General features: G+C 35.6%; 1 protein-coding gene across 3 annotated transcripts in view; it reads right to left on the reverse strand.

Moving 5' to 3' along the window:
* Positions 1–12,712: 12,712 nt before the first annotated feature.
* Positions 12,713–22,777, reverse strand: part of LOC149085297 (neuroglian-like) — a 30,158-nt gene continuing 20,093 nt past the window's right edge. For 2 of the 3 annotated variants that reach the window (XM_089233234.1, XM_089233232.1), the window contains exons 20-22: positions 19,204–19,362; positions 15,066–15,279; positions 13,689–14,031 (exon numbers count right to left, since the gene is read on the reverse strand). In XM_089233234.1, coding sequence (XP_089089360.1) covers positions 13,821–14,031; positions 15,066–15,279; positions 19,204–19,362 — 584 coding nt within the window. In that variant the 3' untranslated portion in view covers positions 13,689–13,820. Of the gene's footprint in view, positions 14,032–15,065; positions 15,280–19,203; positions 19,363–22,777 lie in introns of all 3 variants that reach the window. The other variant, XM_089233235.1, reaches the window with a different exon arrangement.

A 22,777-nucleotide genomic window follows, 5' to 3' on the forward strand; every position in this document is an offset into this window, starting at 1 on the left:
ATGCCCTCAATGCAAGACGACTTTGGGAATGAAAACATTTCGTACGTTGGGAGTTCGAGCTTGCCGTGGTATCATCCGAAGAGAAGGACTGATTTCCGGAGCCATCAGCATCCTTGGACGGCATCTCTGCGGCTGATGTGCTGATCATTCGGTCAGATCTGGGTGAAATTTTTCCTGAGTCACTTTTTTTGGGATATTTTCGAAGTTGTTCACGAACTCCGTAGACTTATCTGTATTGGGCTTTGCGGTGTTACGCGATTGATCGCTTTGTCCGGAGTTTCTTCTGAACTCGGTAGACTCATGAATTTTGGTTGAGCCTTAGTTGTGTGTGTGTTTAACTTAGGATTTTTTTTCCTTGTCGGATTTCTCGACTATTTCTGCGGACTCAATCGATCTACGGTTTTCTGTAGTACTGAAAGATTTTTTGTGATTCCGGAATTTTTTCCAAACAATACGTACTTTTTCTGAATCGTTCAAATGTAGCTATCCGATTTTTTTTTTGGACTTCTGAACGTTTCACGTGGGGAAAATGATGGTAGGTCGATTCTTTTCCCCGGAACTATGATTTTTGGCCGGAATTTTTCTCAATGCTCTTTTATAAGCAGCGCAGCTCTGATAGTTACTGGGGTGTCCAACCGTCCCGCAATTGCAGCACACTGGATCGTCGTTACCACGTACTTTCACACACTCCTGGATGGCATGAAATCTTGGGCACTTCATACCATTGAGAAGAAATATAATTCTACTTATTTCTCCTATAAGCTTCATACAGTGTTGGGGTCGTTCACATGGGTTTCCCCCGCAGTCCCATAGCTGACACCGGTAGCACTGCCTTGGAGTGATTTTGCTCGAGTTCCTTGTGGAATTTTTCGAAGGTGACAGCTATATAAGCTATCTGTTTAAGTCCAAGTATTTTTCTTGACTCATCGTTGTCTGGTAGTTCAATTTTCCAGAGGGGCAGTTTTCGTGACCGTACACTACGTCGTCGGGACGTAGATAACCAATTGAGATAGACAATTCAGATAGCACGAAAGCCGGCGTCTTCAAGATCGCTTTGAAGGTCTTCTTTGGGAGTTTCGGGATAAATGCCTTTAAGCAAAACGTCGAATGTATCTGCTTCCGCTGCTGATTGCCGAAAAATTTCGATGTTGATTTCGCGCAGGAATTTGAGTACACGTGACAGGTCATCAGCATTTTCAAATCGAATTTTATGTAAGCCGTGGGAGAATTTCATTTGAAAGTCACTGTCACAAAGTATACGAATTTTTTTCCCGAATTGGGACCATTTTCCACGGCATCGGAGCTCCAGAAAATTTGTCCCGCCGGCTGGTTGCAAAAGTCCCGTTTTTATGTGGTGATCCGCTCTCTCAGATGAAGAAGGAACCTGGTCCACGAAAGTCCACCACGATTGGCCGAAAAAGCTCTCGGAGACTAAGGGGATGGAACTTTCCAGGCTCGTATTGGCACCGAGTCCCATGGGCGGACATACGCGGGGGGGGGGGGGGGGGGGAGCGTGCCCCCCCCCAGCGTCAAAGGTGGAGTCGACTGATCTAATGTATATATGAATTAAGTGAACGTCCACCGGAGGCATCCCGCATTCCCCGACCAGCGATGGTAACTCGTGGGAAATTTCCCATATCCGTGGAAAAAATTGGCCAAATTTGGTCCACATGGGAAATTTCTTGGCGTTTGTGGGAAGTTTTGAGAGTTCATCAAACAAAAGAATTTTTATCCAAAAATATATAAGGGGCCATTCAAGTATTACATAGGCAGATTTTCAGCCATTTTTGACCCCCCCCCCCCCTTGTCAGCAAAACACTGACCCCCCCCTCCACCCTGTCAGCAAAATTTCGTCAGCAGCTTAGAATATTTCATATCTTCAAAAAGGGGTGGCTGATGACGAAAACAATCTTCAAACCCTCCCCCTCCCCCCTTGCCATCAAAAGTCAGCAAATCCGATCTCGATGCTGACGTTATACTTGAATGACCCCTAAATGCAAAACAATGCTTTTCTAGTGAAAAATACTTGACTGCATATATCCACCAATAGATGGCAGCACAATTTTCGGACTGTGTGGGAAAAATTTTGTAAAAAGGGAAGTTTTTCCGAGTTCACTTTCGCCAAAAACGGAAAAAAAACCTTCCTATAGTTATTGGCCACTTGAACTAACATTCCCCCAACTGATAAGTCCCCTACAGAGCCACTTTAGTGATTTCTAAATGTGCTCTGGAAATTTGTCCGGGCCGCTAAGTACTCTGGAACTGTGCCACGCATCACTCAAGTGATCCGTAATTATGCCACGGATCAGTTTAGTAATCTGGGAATGTTCCGCGGGTAACTTGAGTGATGTAGAACTGCACTGGGGGCCGCTTAAGTGCTCTAAAACTGTGCACATGTCACTCAAGGAATATCTAAATGTTCCACGGATCGGTTAAGTGTTCTGGAACTGTGTCGCGGGTTACTTGAGTAATCTTTGAATGTCAAAGTGATCTTTGAGGCCTACTTCAGTGACCTGAAAGTGTGTCACGGGCCACTCAAATGCTCTAGAATTGAGCCACGGGTTTAAGCGATTTGTAAGTGTGCCGCTTAGTTAATTTTTACAAAATTAGGTTTGAGAGAGAGAGTGGACAAGCCACATCAGATAACCTTCAGGGCCACCTTTGGTCTGCGGGTCAATAGTTTACTACCTGAGACGAATCAGCTTATATCCCCTAGGGGGACAGAGCGGGGGCCATGGTTGGTCTGGAAGTCAATAGTTTACCATATATGGCTCAAAGGGTAGGTCGCAATGAATTTCTGAAAGAGAAATTTTGAGTTCTTACGGTTCAAATAGCATTGAAATTAACAGAAATTGATTATAATGACATATAAAGGTATTTTTTTTCCAAATTTTAATATCTTTTTAAAATATTTTTAGCATTAAAAAAAAATTTTTTTCGTCTGGGGGGGAGAGGCAAACGAGCCCCCGATGCTCCCCTCCCCCGTACGTTTCTGATCCCACAAATATGCGTAGGTAGGGGATTTATTATGATCACGTTAAGCGGCATTTGGTATAAAGTAATTTTTGCACCGTCATATAAAACAGCTTGGAATTTTTGATGTTTTATTATTTCGTTCCTTCTTGTGCTCTCATTAAAATTTAAGAGTGTTTTATATAATTATATCTCAGGCCGGGATTACACAATAAAAGTTTTGTAAAAATGCTTTTATAAAAACTTGAAAAATACAACCAGTAAATTGATCGGTTGCATTTGCTCGAATGTAAACAATCAGCATATTAGTAGTATTTTTCAAGTTTTATAAAAGCACATTTACAAAACTTTTATAGCGTAATCCCTGCCTTACACTGCATGATTCAAATCTGTAAATGCGAGATCTGCGCTTCCTCGCTAGCTTCAGTCATGCTTAGAAAAATATAATTTATTAGAACGTATGTGCATGTCAGCAGCACGTGCCTTCGTGATACAGTCTGTTTTAAAAGTTTAGCGCAGTATGAAAATTTTATTTTCTGGAAAACTACCATAAACGCGTATAAGAAAAATCTTTTGAATCCCATTTTAATATGAGGTTAAATTATAATATTTTAAGTTTTGCAAAGGCATTGTTTTTGAAATACAGTAAGCTTAATCATGTTATTCCATGTACGAGTGAAGCTGAGACTACGCAGTTTTCCAAACTTTGTTCTATGGCCCCTTCATCAGAAATTTTTTTCTCTCATCGCCCCTCAACTCAAGTGAACCCATAGGATCCTATGTTAAGTCTGTAGCTTCTATCGCCCTCCAGGGGGCGATATTGCCCACTTTGGGAAACTTTTACGATATTTTTCATTTAATGGGCTCAAAATCCTTTATGTTAACTTTTTTTTGGGGCTCTACGAAGGTTAAGGCCCTCGTTGTTACATAGCAGGGTGTGAACAAATCTTTTCAGTCCGCTGGCCAGATAGGCGATGATGCAGTATGGTGATATGGTTTTCCGCTCAGGCAAGAAACTGGTGTAGATATCGTGCTGTGTATTGATAACTTTCTTCAGGAACACCTTCATCGGGCCGGATGGAACAACCCCTTGACGGGCCGCATTTGGCCTGCGGGCCGGAGGTTGAGCAAGCCCCGCTATATGGCAATCATTATGGATCGGAATAGGATAGGAATACAGGACAAAAAAGTAAAGTTCAGGCGCAACTATATAGAGCACCACTTTTTGTCTTTTGTTTGCTTATGATTTATTAGTAATGGCATGGGAGGGGTAAAAAAAGTTGAACTGAAATGGGAGGGGGACGGCAAAAACATAAATACGGCCCTGGGTACGTATGCCCCGTGCCAATTATCGCTACAGTAGCGATACATACCCCCTTTATTTAGCTTCGCAGTCTGCTAGCGTTTATTGCATGAACCCCTGTATAACGTTTGTGCAGACTAAATATATATTGGGTGCTTCGCATCTTTTGGAAGCTAGTGCCCTTACGGGCTTGGCAACGGTTCAGTACACATCGATCACAAGAGAAGCTAGTAGAAGCGTCACTGAGTTTTGTATCATATTTTATTTGAATATCGGTGTTAAACGTCACCAGCAAATGGTTCATCACTCATTTTGTCCAATCACGATGCGCTAAATTACTATAATGCAGCTAGGAATGTCAGGCTTGTTTATAAGCGCCCCGGCCGCCGGACCAGAGGGGGGGGGGACGCAACTTTCACCTCTCCAACATTACAAGGGGCTGCCAAAATGCATGGAGGAAAGAATACAAGGTGATGACATCAGGCACGAAATTGAATCCGTTGTGGCAACCCTATGGGCTGACAATAAGCCCAAACAAATCGCTAATTTCCCTATAATTAACATGTGTTTTGCCGGATCGAATTCTTTTAAAATATTAATAACCAAATAAATTTAAGCACCATACTGTTTAATGCGTCTTCTGGTAATCTACATGATCCGATAATGGGGAAAGATAAAATCTTATCCTTATATAACAGGGGGTTGTTATATTTTTAATTTATTTTTGAAAGGGGAAGATCATTTTTCACTCTCAAATCGTCATGAGTTTTCAGTGCCTTCAATTTATTTTAAAAATTCGATGTATCACATTAATGTCTACGGGAATGTGATTAATTAAAATATGAAGCTCCAATAAAAAATGCAATTTTCATAATGTTTTCTTTTAACTATTTATTTTGCCTTTGATTCGTTCATCATTACGATAGATCCGGCACATTTCGAAAGTGTTTCAGGCCCGTGGGCGCTCGTCGTAAGCTTTACATGAGGAATTTGGATTTCTGAATCAATTCTGAGGTGCTCGAACACCTTCTGACAGGGCCGTATCTAGGATTTTTGCCACCGGGGGCAAACATGATTCAGCCGCCCCCGTGTCTCAAATTTATTTATTTATTTACACACCTCAACAGGCTGAGCCCAATTACAGAGATGGGAAAAGTAATGAAAATCAATAGAAAAGCAAATAATAATAATAATTTACACGTTAAAGAAAAAATCATCAACAAATACAAGAATATATATGCGCAACGGAAGCAAACATTGAGAAAAATCAATATGAGGAAGACAAAACGACCAAAATAGATGAGAAAACATAAAATATATACAAATTCATATATTACCTAGTAGAACATGGGAATCCCTGTGAAATATATCAGGGAATTCACCCGTATTATAATGCTTGCATGCTCACAAAATTGGGGAAGCATTTAAAATGTTCGTGCGTACACGAGGAAAATAAAACACATTTCGGGAACTATGAACCCGTCGCTCGCGAGATGGCACGGAGGCATTAATTAGGCTCGTCAAATAATAATCGTCGATTCTACCGTGAAGAACTTTATGAAGGAATGATAGATCTCGCTTAGTACGTCTGCTATCGAGAGGTGTCATCTTGAAAAAAGAGAGAAGATCCGAAGTAGGCGCATCTGGGACGTACACACCAAAAGTCTTTCGGAGTAATGACCTCAAAAACTTTTTCTGTACACGTTCAATACGCACGTTCATCACTGCAGGAATATGTCCCCATATCACTGAGCCATACTCAAGTGAGGGCAAGACATACGCGAAATACAGCCGTACCATCGTTGGAACTGAGGTGAATGGCCCAGACGACCTTACGAGAAAGCCAAGTGACTTGTTGGACTTCGACAAGACACTTTCCGCGTGAGCGCTAAAGTTCAAATCACTATTGAAAATTACACCTAAATCCATTACCATGCTCTTTCTTTCTATAGCTGCTGTATCTGCGATGTAATCGTAAAGCAATGGATGTAATTTTCGCGTGAATGAAACGACACTGCACTTTGAAACATTCAGACCAAGGTTGTTGTCACGACATCAATCATTCAGATGCAATATATCTTTTTGAAGAGCCAAGCAGTCTTCTATGGACTGAATTGATCGATGAAATTTTAGGTCATCAGCGAACATGAGGCAGCGGCTATTTTGAAGAGACAACGGTAAGTCATTTACAAAGATGAGAAACAGTAACGGACCAAGATTGGACCCCTGAGGAACACCAGACGTGCTTGTATATGGTTTAGAAAGATTTCCTAATAGTAGCCTAACGATGTTTGTTCTGTCACTCAAATAGGAAGCGAACCAAGCTATAGATTCATTTGACAAACAAAGTTGCGAGCGTAATTTCGTTAAGAGTACATGATGATCTACGCGATCGAAAGCCTTTTCAAAATCTGTGTATATGGTGTCTATCTGTTCCCAATTGTCAAGAGCAACCGACAGATCATGGGTGAAGTTCGCAAGGTTGGTTACAGTTGAGCGTTTGCGAACAAAACCGTGTTGAAACGGACTCAACGAAGGCGCAAAGTGATTATACAGTTTTTCATAAATCAATGATTCTAGAATTTTGACGAATGAACTTAGAATTGAAACTGGTCTGTAGTTAGTTATATTGGATGTGCCGCCCTTTTTATGAATGGGAACTATGCTTGCCAATTTCCACGACGAAGGGAAGCAACCTGTCTCAATGATTTATTAAATATAATTGTTAACGGACGTGCCAGTAATTCACCACAACCTTTGACTACGTAAGCAAATTACAGGAAGTGCTCGAGCGTCCTCCGCCACTGCGTATTTATGGTTTTGCTGCTTGTAGGCTGTACAAATTTCGCCACCCTTCTTCCGTTCCACTCTCATATTCTTGAATACGTATTACTGAAATACAACCGTTGACAATAAAGTTCGGTGAATGAAGTCAGAACGGCCGATCTGGCAACACCGGCGAAGCAAAACGCTGCACATGCGTAGCGGCAGGTGTTGCCCATCTGCCGCCACCGTTGTTCAGTTGAGCGTCGTTTGTGTTCCGTGAAAGGCTTGTTTTACAAAGTGCTTGTTTAGTGCGTTGGTTCTTAACTGAGAACAGAAAAATCCACAAGGAATTTCTACCTGAGGGAACAACGATGAATGCTGCAAGGTACATTGAAATTTTGACCCGTTTCATGAAACGTCTACGCAGGGTACGACCTCAGTACGCACAACAAGGTTCCTGGTTTCTTGTTCACGACAATGCTCGCCCTCACACAGCCAATATCGTCAAACAGTTCCTGGCAAAAAAGGGGGTGGTGCAAATTGAACATCCACCATACTCGAAAGATCTCAATCCTCCAGACTTCTTCCTATTCCCACGACTCGAACTCGCTTTGAAAGGAAAGAGATTTGACGATATTCCTGACATCGCACGAAACGTGACGAGGCTTTTGAACTCCATTCCAAAAGACTTCTTCTCGCAAAGTTTCTAGGACATGTATAGGAGATCTCAGCGGTGCATAGTAATGGGAGGTGACTATTTCGAAGGACAGTAAGGTAACTTTCGTTAACATTTCATCTACGTTAATGTTACAGGACTATTCACCGAATTATTGTCAGAGGTTGTATATGCCGCCTATCCGAACCTTCCGCTATGTAGATGTAGTATTGAGAAAAAATTTTTACGAGCCGCGATAAGTCATCTTTCTGGCCTAGAGTATTTAGGAAAATAATCACTTGGGCTGTTTTTTTTCCTCTTCATTTTGTACCTATTACTTCGCTTTTAAAGTGGTATGTGTACGAAAATTTGACAAAAAACACAATTTCGAAATGAATTTGAAATCTAAAATTGTCTGTGTTCGACCTGGACTGGAAATATTTCTACAATATTTTAATATAAACAGCTGAAAGGCATTATATATGCTAATATTTTACATACATGTTTTTCGCAAAAAAAAGTCAGATTTTTTCAAACATCGCTTGTTCAAGTGTCTTTAAACATTCTCTCTCTCTCAGCACTGAGGTGTTGCATGCTTTGGCATAATTTTTTTAAAATTAAAATGCTGAGAAGAAATTTTGTGGCGCAAGATATGGGTAAATTTTAGTTATTTTCGTAAAAGGTTCCATGTTGTTGAAATTAATATTCGAAAACAAATAATTAAAATTTTCAAAGCTCTCGTTCAACTGTATAAATATATACACAGAATTTGAGAAAAAAAATAGAGTTCCTGAAGTGAAAAGAAAAATTTTAAATGTTTTTTAAAAACGGGGATGTTTCTCATAGGAAAGCATGGGAAGCCACGGCTTGTTTGGGCTTACTTGGTTCCTTGAATAGAGCGATCACTGGCTTCATCTTGGCAACCCTAATTCCCCACCCTTTCTCAAAGGAGGCGCTGGTCACGCTACCTCCTGTTATTCATTTGATCATTTTTGTCGCACCACAGCCATTTTCGTTCATTAGACCCGGAACCTACAATTTATTGCCGATTCCGAATGGCAGGCTTGTTTTTTATACTCATCGAGAGGTTGGTGCGCTAACCCCTCGATGGGGGGCTCCCTGCGGTAGCAATTGTTTCTGTGGTCATGTCGCCGTTTCTGTTGTACCCGTGTCAGGAAAGTTTTCTGACAAGGACGAACCGGGTATCGACCTCGCGATGCCTCTAAACATCCTTTGGTATTTTAGGCGAGTATCTTAACGACCTGGGCTACTGCGCCGACCTCCTGTTATTCTTTCCTCCATGGACAAAATGCGTGTTTGCCCCGCTGAACAAGCATCTAGTTGCGGCCCCGATTGCTGCCATCTATCATTCTAATTTTAGACATGAGTAAACTATCATTATTGAATATTCTTATGGATGTGATTGTAATGTTGAAGGCTTGATTGCTCCCAAAAGAGTGGCATATTGAATAGCTGCATGTGAAAGTTAAATTCATACGAGACTGCCAATTTTATTTTTTTATTCAATATCACATGCTACCTGTAATTCTCAATACTAAACACATCACAGTCTTGCGTTCTAGAATGTGATAAGAAAAACATTATAAAAAAATGTTTCCTTCCAATGAAGTATGAATGAATAAATTTTTCGGATCAAGGAAAAAAATCAACAAAACACATTTTCCCCAGTAACTATAGCAATATAAAATCCAACATCCACGAACCATGAATGAATTGCAGGAACGTGTACATAAAATGAATCACTTATGAAAAGAAATACAGGGAGGGGGACACACACACACACACACACACACTAATTTCATATATTATTAGAAAATGTACAGAGTTGAGTATATAAAAGTGTAAAAATAACATTTTCATAGTTGCATCATAAAAAGATATCATTAAGGCAAGCAAAAACTTGTGCAAGCTGACAATGTCATCCAAAAAATATTCGCAAGATAAAATCGCTCTCAATTTTCTCCTGATATTACAGGAAAAGATTCAATCACAAAATACACTCTGATTTAGAAAATTAAAGATTCAGGAACTATCAAACATCTTGAGTGCTGGGTATGAAAAACAGACAAAATTTGTATCTCCGTAAGATACTACAAAAGACTCCACCATTATATTTACACAATCTTTCATAGGTTGAAATGTGGTAAATATTTGATAACAAATGCTTCAAACAACTAACTGGATAGTGCAAAAATTTTAAGGTGCTTGCTCACAGTTAACATCACAAAAAATCTTTACAATGACAGATGTAAAAAATTTTAAGGCTCATTCAATACATATATATGTAAATAGAATTACTTTTTGTGGTGTACATAATTCAATTTGATTTTTTTTGTTAAAAATTGATTGACATTTTCACCTTTATTACAACAATCTTGCATAGGTTACACAAAATCAGAAAAAAATAAAATCTTAAAATATGTTTTCTAAAGCATGCTGTCTAAAGTTGAACTACTGCAAATGTTTAACATATGAGAAAGATATTTCAAAGAAATTTTTTCTTACAATTTCACAGGTGAATTCATTTACATAGCAGTAAAAATAAATGCTCTGTCATTTATGTTCAAAAAGAACTTTTACCTCACTGGTATGAATAAAAATACAGAAATCCAGCATTATAAAAATAAACAATACTCAGCAAGAAACAAGTAATTGTTACAACACTAAGTAATTTTTAAAATTTCCACAGATCTCATTTTAGAAAAAAAAAAATCCACACCTCAGAAAAATGTACCAAAAAATGAATTATAGTTAAAACAAATTCATCAGACATTAGGGTAAGAACATAGTGTGTGGCAGGTTTTCTGATTCCATAAGTCAGTGCAGTCAATGATTGTTTAAAAACATGAATTTCAGGTTTTTTAACCAACCTGTAAAGGCGAACTTTCGGAATCTGAAAATATGCCGCACTATGTTCTTACACTTACATGTTTTCCCTGAAAGTTCAAAGTGCTGGATACCAGAAACTAGCTTGAAAAATATGACAGATTATTTACATATATTAGGAAAATGCAAATATTGAAAATTGAAATGCATAAGACCATATGTGACATACATAAATCTTTTTATCATCTTAAGCGAATGGTGTGAAAACATGAAACATTAATACAAATAAATTATTTATTGAATGATTCTTATCATGGAAAAAAACATTTCATTCATTGATTCAGAAAAAATATTTAAAAAGATTCTCCTATATACTGACATTTGTACAATGTGTATGACAGTAAAAAAAAGTTCACTTTTCCACTGATAATACAAATATGTAATAAAAACAACTGATAACCTTTCCTCACTAATAATTAGGTAATTAAATGAAGTTGTCCAAAAGATTTGATGTAAAAAACAATTCATCATTGAAATTTATTTTTACGGTGAAGGCAAATTTCCACCACTGTTCAAAGATTTTTCAACCTAATGTTTAAATCAATAACATTTTGGAAAGAATGATTTAAAATTGAATTTGCTTCAAGAAAAAAAATAGTCTTATCAATTTTAAACAGATTCAACTGCCACAAACACACAAACGCCTGGCTTTTTTTCTTCTAATTTATTCAGATAGAGATGAAATAATTTTAAACATGAAAATAATTTGGTTCTATGCACCAAAAAAAAGCTCTTACTAACTTTTCTTTTTCACTTTTGGGAAAAGAGAGCTGATTTTGTAATAAGATTATGACTGAAACCATATAGTAGCTGTAAAAATAACAATAAACTAAAATGTATAAGGAACAAAATCAAAATTTTTATGGAATGACAGTTGTTTTACACCTTGTAAACCAATATTGAAATGCATAGACACACTTTAGTTATTGCAGTATGCAAATATAAATTTTCATAGCATTAAATGTTAAGGTTTCTTTTATCATTGAATCATTAACTTTTCTTTAGTAATAGTTCTCAGTCTTTAGATCTTTTTGCTATGAAAATATTGAAACTTTTAGATTTGAAAAAAACAAAACAAATTATCAATGAAATGGAAAATAAATTTTTAGGAAAAATAGTTGAAAAGAGTAAAGTATCCCTCTGAATACTGTATCAATGACTTTAAAAAACAAGGACATTGCATTAATGTGTGAGACGTTTCAACGTGACATTTTTTCTGATAAAATAATACTATTTGCACAAATGTCTTAAATTTTTCCCCCCATCCAAAATCAAAATTTCAATGAGTCAAATTAACAATAACTTGATGTTTTTGTCAGCTGCTGTGTGTCCGACTAATCGAGATTTGACTGTTTATTTGCATAAAACAAGAAGAAAACAGCAGAGAGAGTCTGTAATTTTTAAAAAATTATGAATAACCTGTTTGAGCTTTACAGAAACAATTGTTCTTTATTAAATAGGGATTTGAAATGAACATAATATGCTCTTTCAAATTTGTGAAGATATATCCAGTATTAATCAAGTTATAATGTAATCAGTTAAACAGATGTCATATTTTTTCAGCTATATTTGTTAGATAAGTTGCCCTTGTAAACCTTCAGTACAATTCCTGATCTCAAAAGCCTAGGAATAAAATAACTTCAACTCCAGCTGAAGCATATTTATGCTTATCTAAAATAATGGCTGTTTAAACTTAAAAAATAGTTTTTTTTTGGAATATAAAAGAGTAAACAAAAACAGAAAAAATTTCCATTCATTATCTTAGTATCAATGATGAAATTCAATGATATGAGGAATGCGAAACAATCGCATATACCTCAGTTTTCTATAAATTTGTATATTCATTTGAGATCATTATGTGTACAGGAGACCATTTTGCATACTTTCTACAGGAAAAAACCACAAAAAGCAAAATTTTATATATTTAAAAAAAAAACCAATAGCTACTTTTTAGATACTCATTTTGTTCAGCAGACAAATATGATATATACACACCAATAAGTAAATTATTTAAAATTACAGCAACTATATAAAAATTTCACAAATTTATTCACCTATTAAAGCTCAAACTAAAATACAGACAAAATATCAGTACTACTTTTATTTTTGTAATTTGAATATTGTTGTTTACCTATTTCTGGAATACATTTGCTATTAAAGAAACAAAGTAGAAAGCAAAAATTATATAATATGGTGTAGCTAATTTTCCCCCCAATGTACAACCCTAAACAACAATAAACAGTGCAATATAATTAAAAAAAAAAAAAAATACCCCTTTATATAAAATTCTGTTCTTTGTCATATAAAAACACAGAAATAAGATTTGTAATGCTCAATACATATGCTTTTGAAAATACATTAAATAAATTACAAGGACACGTTCCAAGGCCATTGAATCATGTACAAATGGAATATCAAAATATTTAGTAAAAAACATTCATTTTGTCAGTAATTGTCATATGTTGCATAGTTTCTCTGAAATAGAGCATTCGGAACAGAATATATACATAAACTTGTGGGTCATACTCTGTTTATATCATTGTTAAATGAAATTATAGTGCAGCTGCCCAACGGAAAAATACATTGTTGATACTTATTTTTTAAAATCTGCTGGTAAAAATATAACATCTCAACACATCACATGAAATATATATGAGCTGCGAATATAGTTTATGAACCTATTAGGATTGAATGAAAATAACTTTCATGGAATTCATTTTTTTGGAATGAAGAGCCAATATTGAAAAATCCTCAATAAAACACATCAAGGCACTAAAATTTTAACTAAAATACACATAGCTGCACAAACAATCTTGCATTTCAATACTTCATCAGTCAGTATTTGAAATGAAGTCAATATTACAGGTATTATATATAATACATGATTCCAAATGACTCATATACAGTCATGCTCAATATGTATCGTATAAAACATATTGCATAAAAGTCTTGTCATTAAATGAAGGCAATGAGTACCTCAAAAAAAAACTTTACATACCATAAACTATGAGAGTGCTCTAAACAAAAAATATTCAAAATTAATTTTTGAATATTTTGAGATAACGAAATGATGTTTGCATGCAAAGACTATATTGGTCGATAAAAAAAAACAACAACAATAACACAAATGTGTAAAGGGAGATTCACATTCGCCCCCACAATTTGGCAGTGGTGACATGCAGGTACGCCATACACAACAACATTTTTCATCTTGTACTATACAAATGTGGCTAATGCTAGTCCAGGAGTTGCTTCACCATGACGTTTTTCCTTGCCATCATATTGTCCAATAAATGAACCATCTTCACCAAATTTTCCCATTTCCCCATCTCCATAATCTGCCATGCTATCAGCATCACTTTCCTGTTCTTTGTAACTGCTACTGATTGATGCACGACTTCCACCAGGACCTGTATGGGTATGCACACTGAAAAAAAATTGTTGAATGAAAGGAAAATTTCATTTTGGTCATCATGCCAACTTGCCAGCTATTGTGGGACATATTTTTATCATTACATATTTGTATAACACTTTCTTTGTTTTTTTTTTTAATGGCCAATCACATCTGTATCATCTGATAAGAGTTTTGCTTTCAGAAAACTATTTTTACAACTCTGAATACATTGGCTTCATTTACATTTAATTTCCTTCTTCCATATTGTCCCCCCTCATGTTAAAAGCATGAATGTAAATTCTCACTTTTTTAATCAGCTGGTTAGATACCTTATTTTGCTAAGTTTTGCTTGAAACACACGTTACAAAACATTTTAGGAAAATAACTTCCGTAGAGCAACATGGGTAGAGTAAACATTCAAACGTCATTTCCCACATTCTTCGCCCCCCAGGACATTGCACATTCATGCTTCTAGCATGAGGGGAACATGTAAAATCATTAAGATGTTTCCATTGCTTTATGTTTGTTTCACCTGTCATGAACAACTTCTACATTTCTGCTTTTAATACCATTCCAAAAATTTCTTACTGTCACATTTTTAACTAATCATTAGGGGTCGAATTTTTATGCCCTAAAGATGAAACGGGGCATAAAATCTGAGACCTAGTAATCACTATCATCTACCTCTGAGGTTTCTAACAATTAGTTCTTTTAGAACCTATTAGTTTCTTTCAGAACCTTATTAGACTTTTCCTTGGAAAAAAAGACTATAGAGATATTAGAGAAGGCGGAGATACCCATATTAGAGAAAATATTTCTCTATTATGGGTATCTTTTTTGCAACACTGATGAAAAATTTTAGCTTTTAATGATTTACCTCATGTTTCTGTCCTTCAGCTAATTCTGGTCATTGACAGTCAACATCTGCATGACTAAAATTGATATTTTGTATCTGTTTCTTAATTTATATGTGTGGGAACCAGGGCAAAAATTATAATAAAGAAAATAATGTTTCTTTTAGAAAAGTTTCATACTGTAAGAAAGATATTTGAAAAGTGTAAGCTTACGGTTTATTATAATCACTGAAACCACCATCATCTGAAAAATCAATGTTTCTTCCTTGAGCAGCTTCTTTTTCATGGACAGAATATTTTCCACCACGGTTTCTTTTAATCAGACACACAAGAATCCACAACAAGAGAAGTAATGCTATAGCACATAGCATGCCGATGAACCATGCTGCTGATGCTATGTTTTCAGGTGCTCCGGGAGCAGCCACAACTAAAAAAGCAAAAATTGCAAGTTTTTTGTTTGTTGTAAAAAGTCAAGAGCTCTATTTTGTCATATAAAGAACACTAATGATCTGTAATAAAAACTTGTTATATAGAAACTTCACACTGTATGTCAACTTTTAAAAAACCAGGGGAAATTGTCATTTTAATCAATTTATCTTTATTGATGGTATCTTATTTATTGTAATTTATCACTATAGAAAATCTTTCGAAGCAAAGAGTAATATCATTATGCAGGATGCATAGCTAACAGCAAGCACTGCAAATTACTGGCGAACTGTTGATTCTAGAGGCATAATTTCAATGAGAAAAAGTATTCAAATAACGTACAGACCTCATGTATATTGCAAGAGGTTGTAGTTATTAAAATAAAAAAAACTTTATATGGACACCCTGTGCTTAAAAACCTAATAAGAAAGTTGTTTCCCTCTCTCTCAGCTTCCAATCAGCAATATCTCGGGAAATATTGATCTTAGAAACATGTTTTTTTTAACTGTGTGTGAGGAGAGACAGACATTTTCATTGAGAATTAGAGGACAGTGCGAGCATATAAAAAATGAAATCTTGCATCTTGATAAATACAGCTACTGGTAAAATAATTGACACCTAAAATAGGCATCTTATTTGAATAATTTTTCTAATTGGAAGTGTTTCTACAATCAATGATTGAGAAGAAAAAGCCTGTGCATACTGTATAGAAACACACTGTTTAAGCGTATTCATCAATAAAGTTTAATGAATTTGTTATAAAAGTTATAGAAATAATTGCAGATGCTTGAAAAACATTTCAAAAAATGTATTCCAAGCATCATCTGCTTTTTCAAATTTTTTTTTGATTTGTTCTATGTTTCTTATTCAGTTAAATTATGAATCAATTCAATCTTACACATTGCAATATTATATTAATTTTCATTACTGATACTAATCTGAAAATCATGCAATGTATATTCCATGTAGTTGCATTCCCACCTGTAGCCAAAAATACTACGAATTATGTGAAAGTATTGTATAGACCAGTGGTGGGGAAACTTCAGTATATGGATCAGATATGCAGTATTTCTGTCACTTGCGGGCCAGAAACTTGTGTGTATAGCATGACCATACGACCTGTATTTTATGGGACATTTCCATAATTTTGGATTTTCAAACTTTTTTTATAAAATTTTCCATTTTCTCTTATTTTCAATGAGGTTTGCTTGAACTTTTAAAATCAAGACTAAGATTTTTTTTATTTTCATGGCTTAGTCAAAATGATCATGTCATATAAACATATTCTCACATATTTGTCAAAAGATATACATTTTGTTTGGTAAATTATAAATTTTCACCAATTGTGCGATACGAAAGCTCCCTACTACCTGCCATTGAGAATTTTTCAGAAATTTTAGCTATAGTTCTTACCTTTAACAATTTTTGACTGTAATTGACAATTTTATTTGCATTCAACAATTTTTTCTATATCTTTTTTCGATATCTCATATGAATCCAGATATTTTGTATTTCCCACATTTTTATGGTCAGCCTATACATTGTGTTGTGTGCACTGATACTTTTCTACTGGTACATGTTTGGCAGGCTCCAGTTTGCCTATTGCTAATAGACATTTAATTTTGTTCATATTTTTTTTTCTTGCAATAATTGTTTTTCCTTTTTTGTTCACTAATATGTACTTGTATACGTTATTATTCATCATAAATTTCAAATGTGTCTGCCAGTATTGGTCTCTTGACCCCTTAGCTGATGTTTTTCTTTCTCATACAACCTCTGACAATAAAGTTCGGTGAATAGTCCTGTAACATTAACGTAGATGAAATGTTAACGAAAGTTACCTTACTGTCCTTCGAAATAGTCACCTCCCATTACTATGCACCGCTGAGATCTCCTATACATGTCCTGGAAATTTTGCAAGCAGTCTTCTTTTGAGATGGAGTTCAAAAGCCTCGTCACGTTTCGTTGGATGTCAGGAATATTGTCAAATCTCTTTCCCTCCAAAGCGAGTTTGAGTCGTGGGAATAGGAAGAAGTCTGGAGGATTGAGATCTGGCGAGTATGGTGGATGTTCAATTTGCACCACACCCTTTTTTGCCAGGAACTGTTTGACGATATTGGCTGTGTGAGGGCGAGCATTGTCGTGAAGAAGAAACCATGAACCTTGTTGTGCGTACTGAGGTCGTACCCTGCGTAGACGTTTCATGAAACGGGTCAAAATTTCAATGTACCTTGCAGCATTCATAGTCGTTTCCTCAGGTAGAAATTCCTTGTAGATAATGCTTTCACTATCAAAAAAGGTGATTAGCATCGTTCTGATGCATGATTTTTCTGCTCTCACCTTTTTCCGACCAGGTGATGCAGGAGAACGCCATTCCATGCTTTGCTGTTTCGTTTCAGGGTCGTACCTGAGACACCAGGACTCATCCTCAGTGATCTTTTGTTCGTTCATTTTCCTGTTCTCAGTTAAGAACCAACGCACTAAACAAGCACTTTGTAAAACAAGTCTTTCACGGAACACAAACGATGCTCAACTGAACAACGGTGGCGGCAGATGGTCAACACCTGCCGCTACACATGTGCAGCGTTTTGCTTCGCCAGTGTTGCCAGATCGGCCGTTCTGACTTCATTCACCGAACTTTATTGTCAGAGGTTATATGTTGAATTTATGTAAGAAATTAAATGTGAAAAAAAAAATGTTTTTTAGTTATGTATGTTTAAGAGAAAAACATTCAATCATATCGAATATATATCTTGCAAAATATATCTCAGTAAAATGATCAGAGCAATTCATTTCATTGTCAAATGAATAATGATGAATAGAAAAAGTGGAACACCAATAAAGGAATAAAATGTTAATGTTTTAATGTGTAGAAGAGTAGATTTTTAGAAAAAACAATATGCAAGACATTACAAATTAACAAGGCATTTTAATGATAATATTGAAATATATTTGTTGGTTTAGCTTGAGAGGGCGAAAATTTCTTGGATGTTGATACCTGTGAATTCAAATGAAAAAAAAATATTAAAAGCACTGCAACATTGAGAAATTTGTTTAACCAATAAATATTTTATGTCGTTTAATTTTTTTTCACCAAGGTAATTTTAAATAATGCTCATAATTTAAAATTGGACCTAAAATTGTATTTTGTCTCTTTTTGTGTGTGTCTGTATTTCAATAGTGAATAAAATTGAATAAAAATTTGAAGCTAAATTTGAGCAGCTATGGTTTTTCACTCATTTTTTTAAACCCAGACCGGTTGAACCAGAGGCGAGTAAGTGTGAATGCTAACTGCTCTACTTGCAGTTTCTTGTTTCAATTTTATATTAGAAATGTTTAGGACAAGATTACACAAAGTTAGTCCCTTTAGGATTTGTTTTTTTTTCTTTTTTCATTCTATAAGAACGTGGAAGCAAATTAGGTCTAACCTCAGATGTAATAATATGCTATCTCACATGAAGTCTTGTAATTTTGAGTGGTTAAGAATTGCAGACTAATGTACATTTTCTATAGTTAACTGGTCACACATCAAGAAACTCTTGGAAATATATCATTGAAGTGACAGAATTTCGAGACATGGAATTTTTGTATTAAATACTGAAAAAAATAATTTATAGATATATATATTAACAAGTTATTTGCCATTTAATTAAATATTTTATTCCAAAAAAGTTGAAATCATAACAAGTTCCTAAAAAAAATATAATACTTATTTTACTTTCTGCTCTATATTAAAATCAAGTGAACAAGAAAAAGTGAAAGAAACGATACAAAAAATAACCTATAAACATTAATATTTTGAACTAGATAACATACATAAAAATAAAACACTAGATAAACTAGAAAAAATTTACAGAAGATATTTTATTCTTGGACCATGATAATTCATCTACATATATCAAACCTCATTTAAATCAACTCATACCATCACGTCCTGTCTCAACTTCCTCAATTTTGCTTGCTGTTTGATATCGCCCATCAACTGCAACAACTCTCAGTTCATATAATGTTCCCATTTCTAAACCTTTTAAAGAAACACTATCTTCATTTTCCTCAATAGCTGTTTTTTCCCATTGGCTCTCACCTTTATAAAAAATAGAGTTTTAATTAGCATATAGATGCATATGAATACATAAGTCTGCAAGAGATTAGAAATATATAACCTTACAACTGAGCGCTGCTTCAGCTCTTTGTCTGTGACCTTGAGATCTTGCAAGCAGGCAGATTTCAGTTAAAAATAGTTGTTCTCATTTTTGTTTCATTTCCTCTCAATATTGCAAGTTTAATGAACTGTACTTAGTAATTGTAATCTATGCAGTCGCTTGATAAACCTAAGCAATCATACCAAGCACTGAATAAAGAAAGACTTTTTTCTGGATTTTAGGCCGAGGTGAACTTGGAAAGAAAAGTCTACTATTCTCTGCCAGGAATCAAACTGTCCTCTTGCAATCCAGGCAAGCACGCTATCAATGTACATCACAGGAGACACAAAGTCTCCTTCATACATTAGGCTGAGAAAAAAAAAATCAAAATCTCAATCTCACTACTGCCACCACCTGGAGCCATTTGAAGTTGGGTGGGGGGGGGGCGGAGGGCAGCTACTATGTCTTTCTTTCAGCGCCTCACGCTACAAAGAAAAACCAAAATAAAAAACTGAATTTTTTTAAGACAGGGGAAAAAAAACCAGCAGATAGGTGGCACTGACGTACACAAGTCAAAGAAAAGATATGCAAATAATGAACAGAATTCCTTGAAATCGTTTATTACAGCAGTATGTGTTCCCCATGACCACAACTACAGGGGATAACGCATTGCAGGCGAATCACAAATACAGCAAAGGCAGAGTGCAGCAGGTTCACATACATGGTTTACAACAGTGAACTGCTTATGGATTAGGAATGCAAGTTCTTATAACCGTGTCTCATTTGCATATTTCCACCAAAGACGTTCGTACCAGCGCCACCTATCTGCTGTTAATTTTAGTTCTTCCTTGTCTTAGAAAAATTCCCATGACTTAGCAATGCTAACCCTGCAAACCATTTTTATTTTGGTTATTTTCCCAGTTGTCATGAATTTTTAAAGTTGCTATGTGGACTTTTTGCCCACCTTGTATAAATCATTTATCTCATTATATATTTTTGATTTAAATACATGATTTATATTTCAAATACTCATTTTATATATATAAATATTAATGGAGAAAATATATTTTTTGTAATTTGGCTGTGTGTGTTTTGAGACAAAAACAATGTTGTACCTTGGAACATTTTTTCCATCTCTAAAATTGATATTTCATGATAACAGTTAGCAAGAAAGGTAATTAAAATTTTTTTATGGTGTTTCATTCATACATATATTAAAAATATATTTAGTGAAATTTTACAATAAAAACTGATTGAGAAAACAAGAGTTCGAAAAATAATGTTCCAAGGTATAACAATCACAGCTACATTTTCAAGCTATGTTTTTTAATTTTACATCAGATTTGTTCAAACTGCTTGTGAGCATATGTTTCCAAATTGTTGTTCATCACAACAACTGTCTTTGAGTGTTTCCCTAAATTTTATCACAGCATAATTAGGCTGGAAGATGAAGTATACAAGCACAGACCTGCCAACTCTCCGGATTTAGGCGGGAGACTCCGGATTTTTCATCCTTCCTCCCTCTCTCCGGATTTTTAAAAATTTCTCCAGATTTTCGCAGAAAATTAGATTTTTGCAAGCTTTCACGTTGTCGTGACGTCAATGAAAGTAGTCGTCGTTAGGGAAAACACCCATAGAGGACAGCCGTGGTCATTTCCATCGAGCAGCCGTATAAAAGTCTTGGCGACCGCATTTAAGCAACTGGCAAAGACTTTAAGTAGCGTTTATCGGCAATCATTTATCAGGGGCATGACCTTGGTTGCCGAAATTCCTGTATAATTGTTATTGTATTCCATTAACAGCCATGCGGTAAACACAAGTTTTTTCGCCAGCAGCTTTGTATTTTGAAGTTTTTTAATTGTTTCCTCCGATTACATATGTCTTCAGAAAGAAAATATAAAACTTTAAGCTATATACAGCTAAATATAAAGCTTTTGAGAGTTCATATACTCAAGATTATCAATCACTGATAGCATCCACGAAAGGAAACTTAAGTTTTATGAACAGTATACGTAAATGTGATTTCTCTATTCTGCATGGAAAGATTGACATGGAATTATATTCTGCTCAGGGGGGGGGGGGCGGCGGCAATGGAACTTTTTCATAATTTATTTTGAAAAAATGTTTTCGAAATTTTTTTTTTGTAATTTTTTTTTGATCGAGTCTATGAGTGTCGGGGGGTGTTACCCCCCTTCGGAAGAATCCCTGGATTTCCGAATTCCAAAAGTTGGCACGTCTGCAAGCAATCTACTTAAAATAGTTGTGACCCACTCCTAAATTTCCTTTGCGCAGAAGCCATGGCAAGGAAAGACCACCAAACTTATGAAAAATGAAGAATGTCTTGGTCATCAGATTGGGAGAAGTGTGCGAATGGCATTTTTTCAAATTAAATATTTTTCTGAGAAAAATCAAACTAAAAAGTTGCCACAGCCATTGATGAAGAAAAGAAAAAAAAAAAGGGTGGTGCAAAATATTTGCCTCTGAAAATGAAGACATAAAAGAAAATTTAAATCTAAAATCTTCAAATTTATAGGTTTTTTTTAGAAAAAGCAACCTTTTGGACAAAAAAAATAGTGGGGGGGGGGGGGGTAAAAAAGAAGAAACATGAACATTATAAGGTACACATGAGTTTGGAAAAATAGCATGGTGTTGCAAGCAAAGTCTTAGATAACTATCCAATGACAGGGATATTCTTCCTCACCATAACAATGCTGCAGCTCACTTTACTATGAAAATTTTTGCAATAGTTAAAAGTTTAATTTTTTATATATACACACACATACATTATATACACACTCTGTGTATATACAGGGTGATTATAAAAAAGCTATCCCGACATATGGGCCCCTAACTATCATACCATTCACAAAAACTGAATGAAATTTTGGCATAAGGTATTTTGATGTATACGCTCAAGAATGATATGGAAAACAACAGTGTCACTCTAACAGTTACGGTTACAGTGAGAAAATTTCGAAAATATCAAATGGCAACACCAAGTTTTTTGTATTGGAATGTGATCTCCATTGTGAAAAACCCTAAATAGCGTTCGAACGGCAACTGTAGCATGAAAATCACCGGCGGTAGATAGGCTAAAAGTGAGGAGAACCAATAAGGACAGAGGAGCAGCATAAAATAAAGCATTTTATTGTGTTTCACAAATTTTCCACATGACCTTGTGGAGGACTAATCAGGCTGGGATCTCAGCCGAAGAAACGGTGTGACGAATGAAACGAACATTAATGCTCTGGTGCACGGCAAAGTCCTTTTTACTTTTTCCTTGCCTAGCTCCGGGGATTTTCATGCTACAGGTGCCATTCCAACGCTATTTAGTGTTTTTCAGTATGGAGATCACAT

The sequence above is a fragment of the Pholcus phalangioides genome, unplaced genomic scaffold (assembly GCF_987345545.1).
Source record: "Pholcus phalangioides strain wild (caught in Gottingen) unplaced genomic scaffold, Ppha-v1.0 ptg000007l_1, whole genome shotgun sequence".
Taxonomy (NCBI): Eukaryota; Metazoa; Arthropoda; class Arachnida; order Araneae; family Pholcidae; genus Pholcus; species Pholcus phalangioides.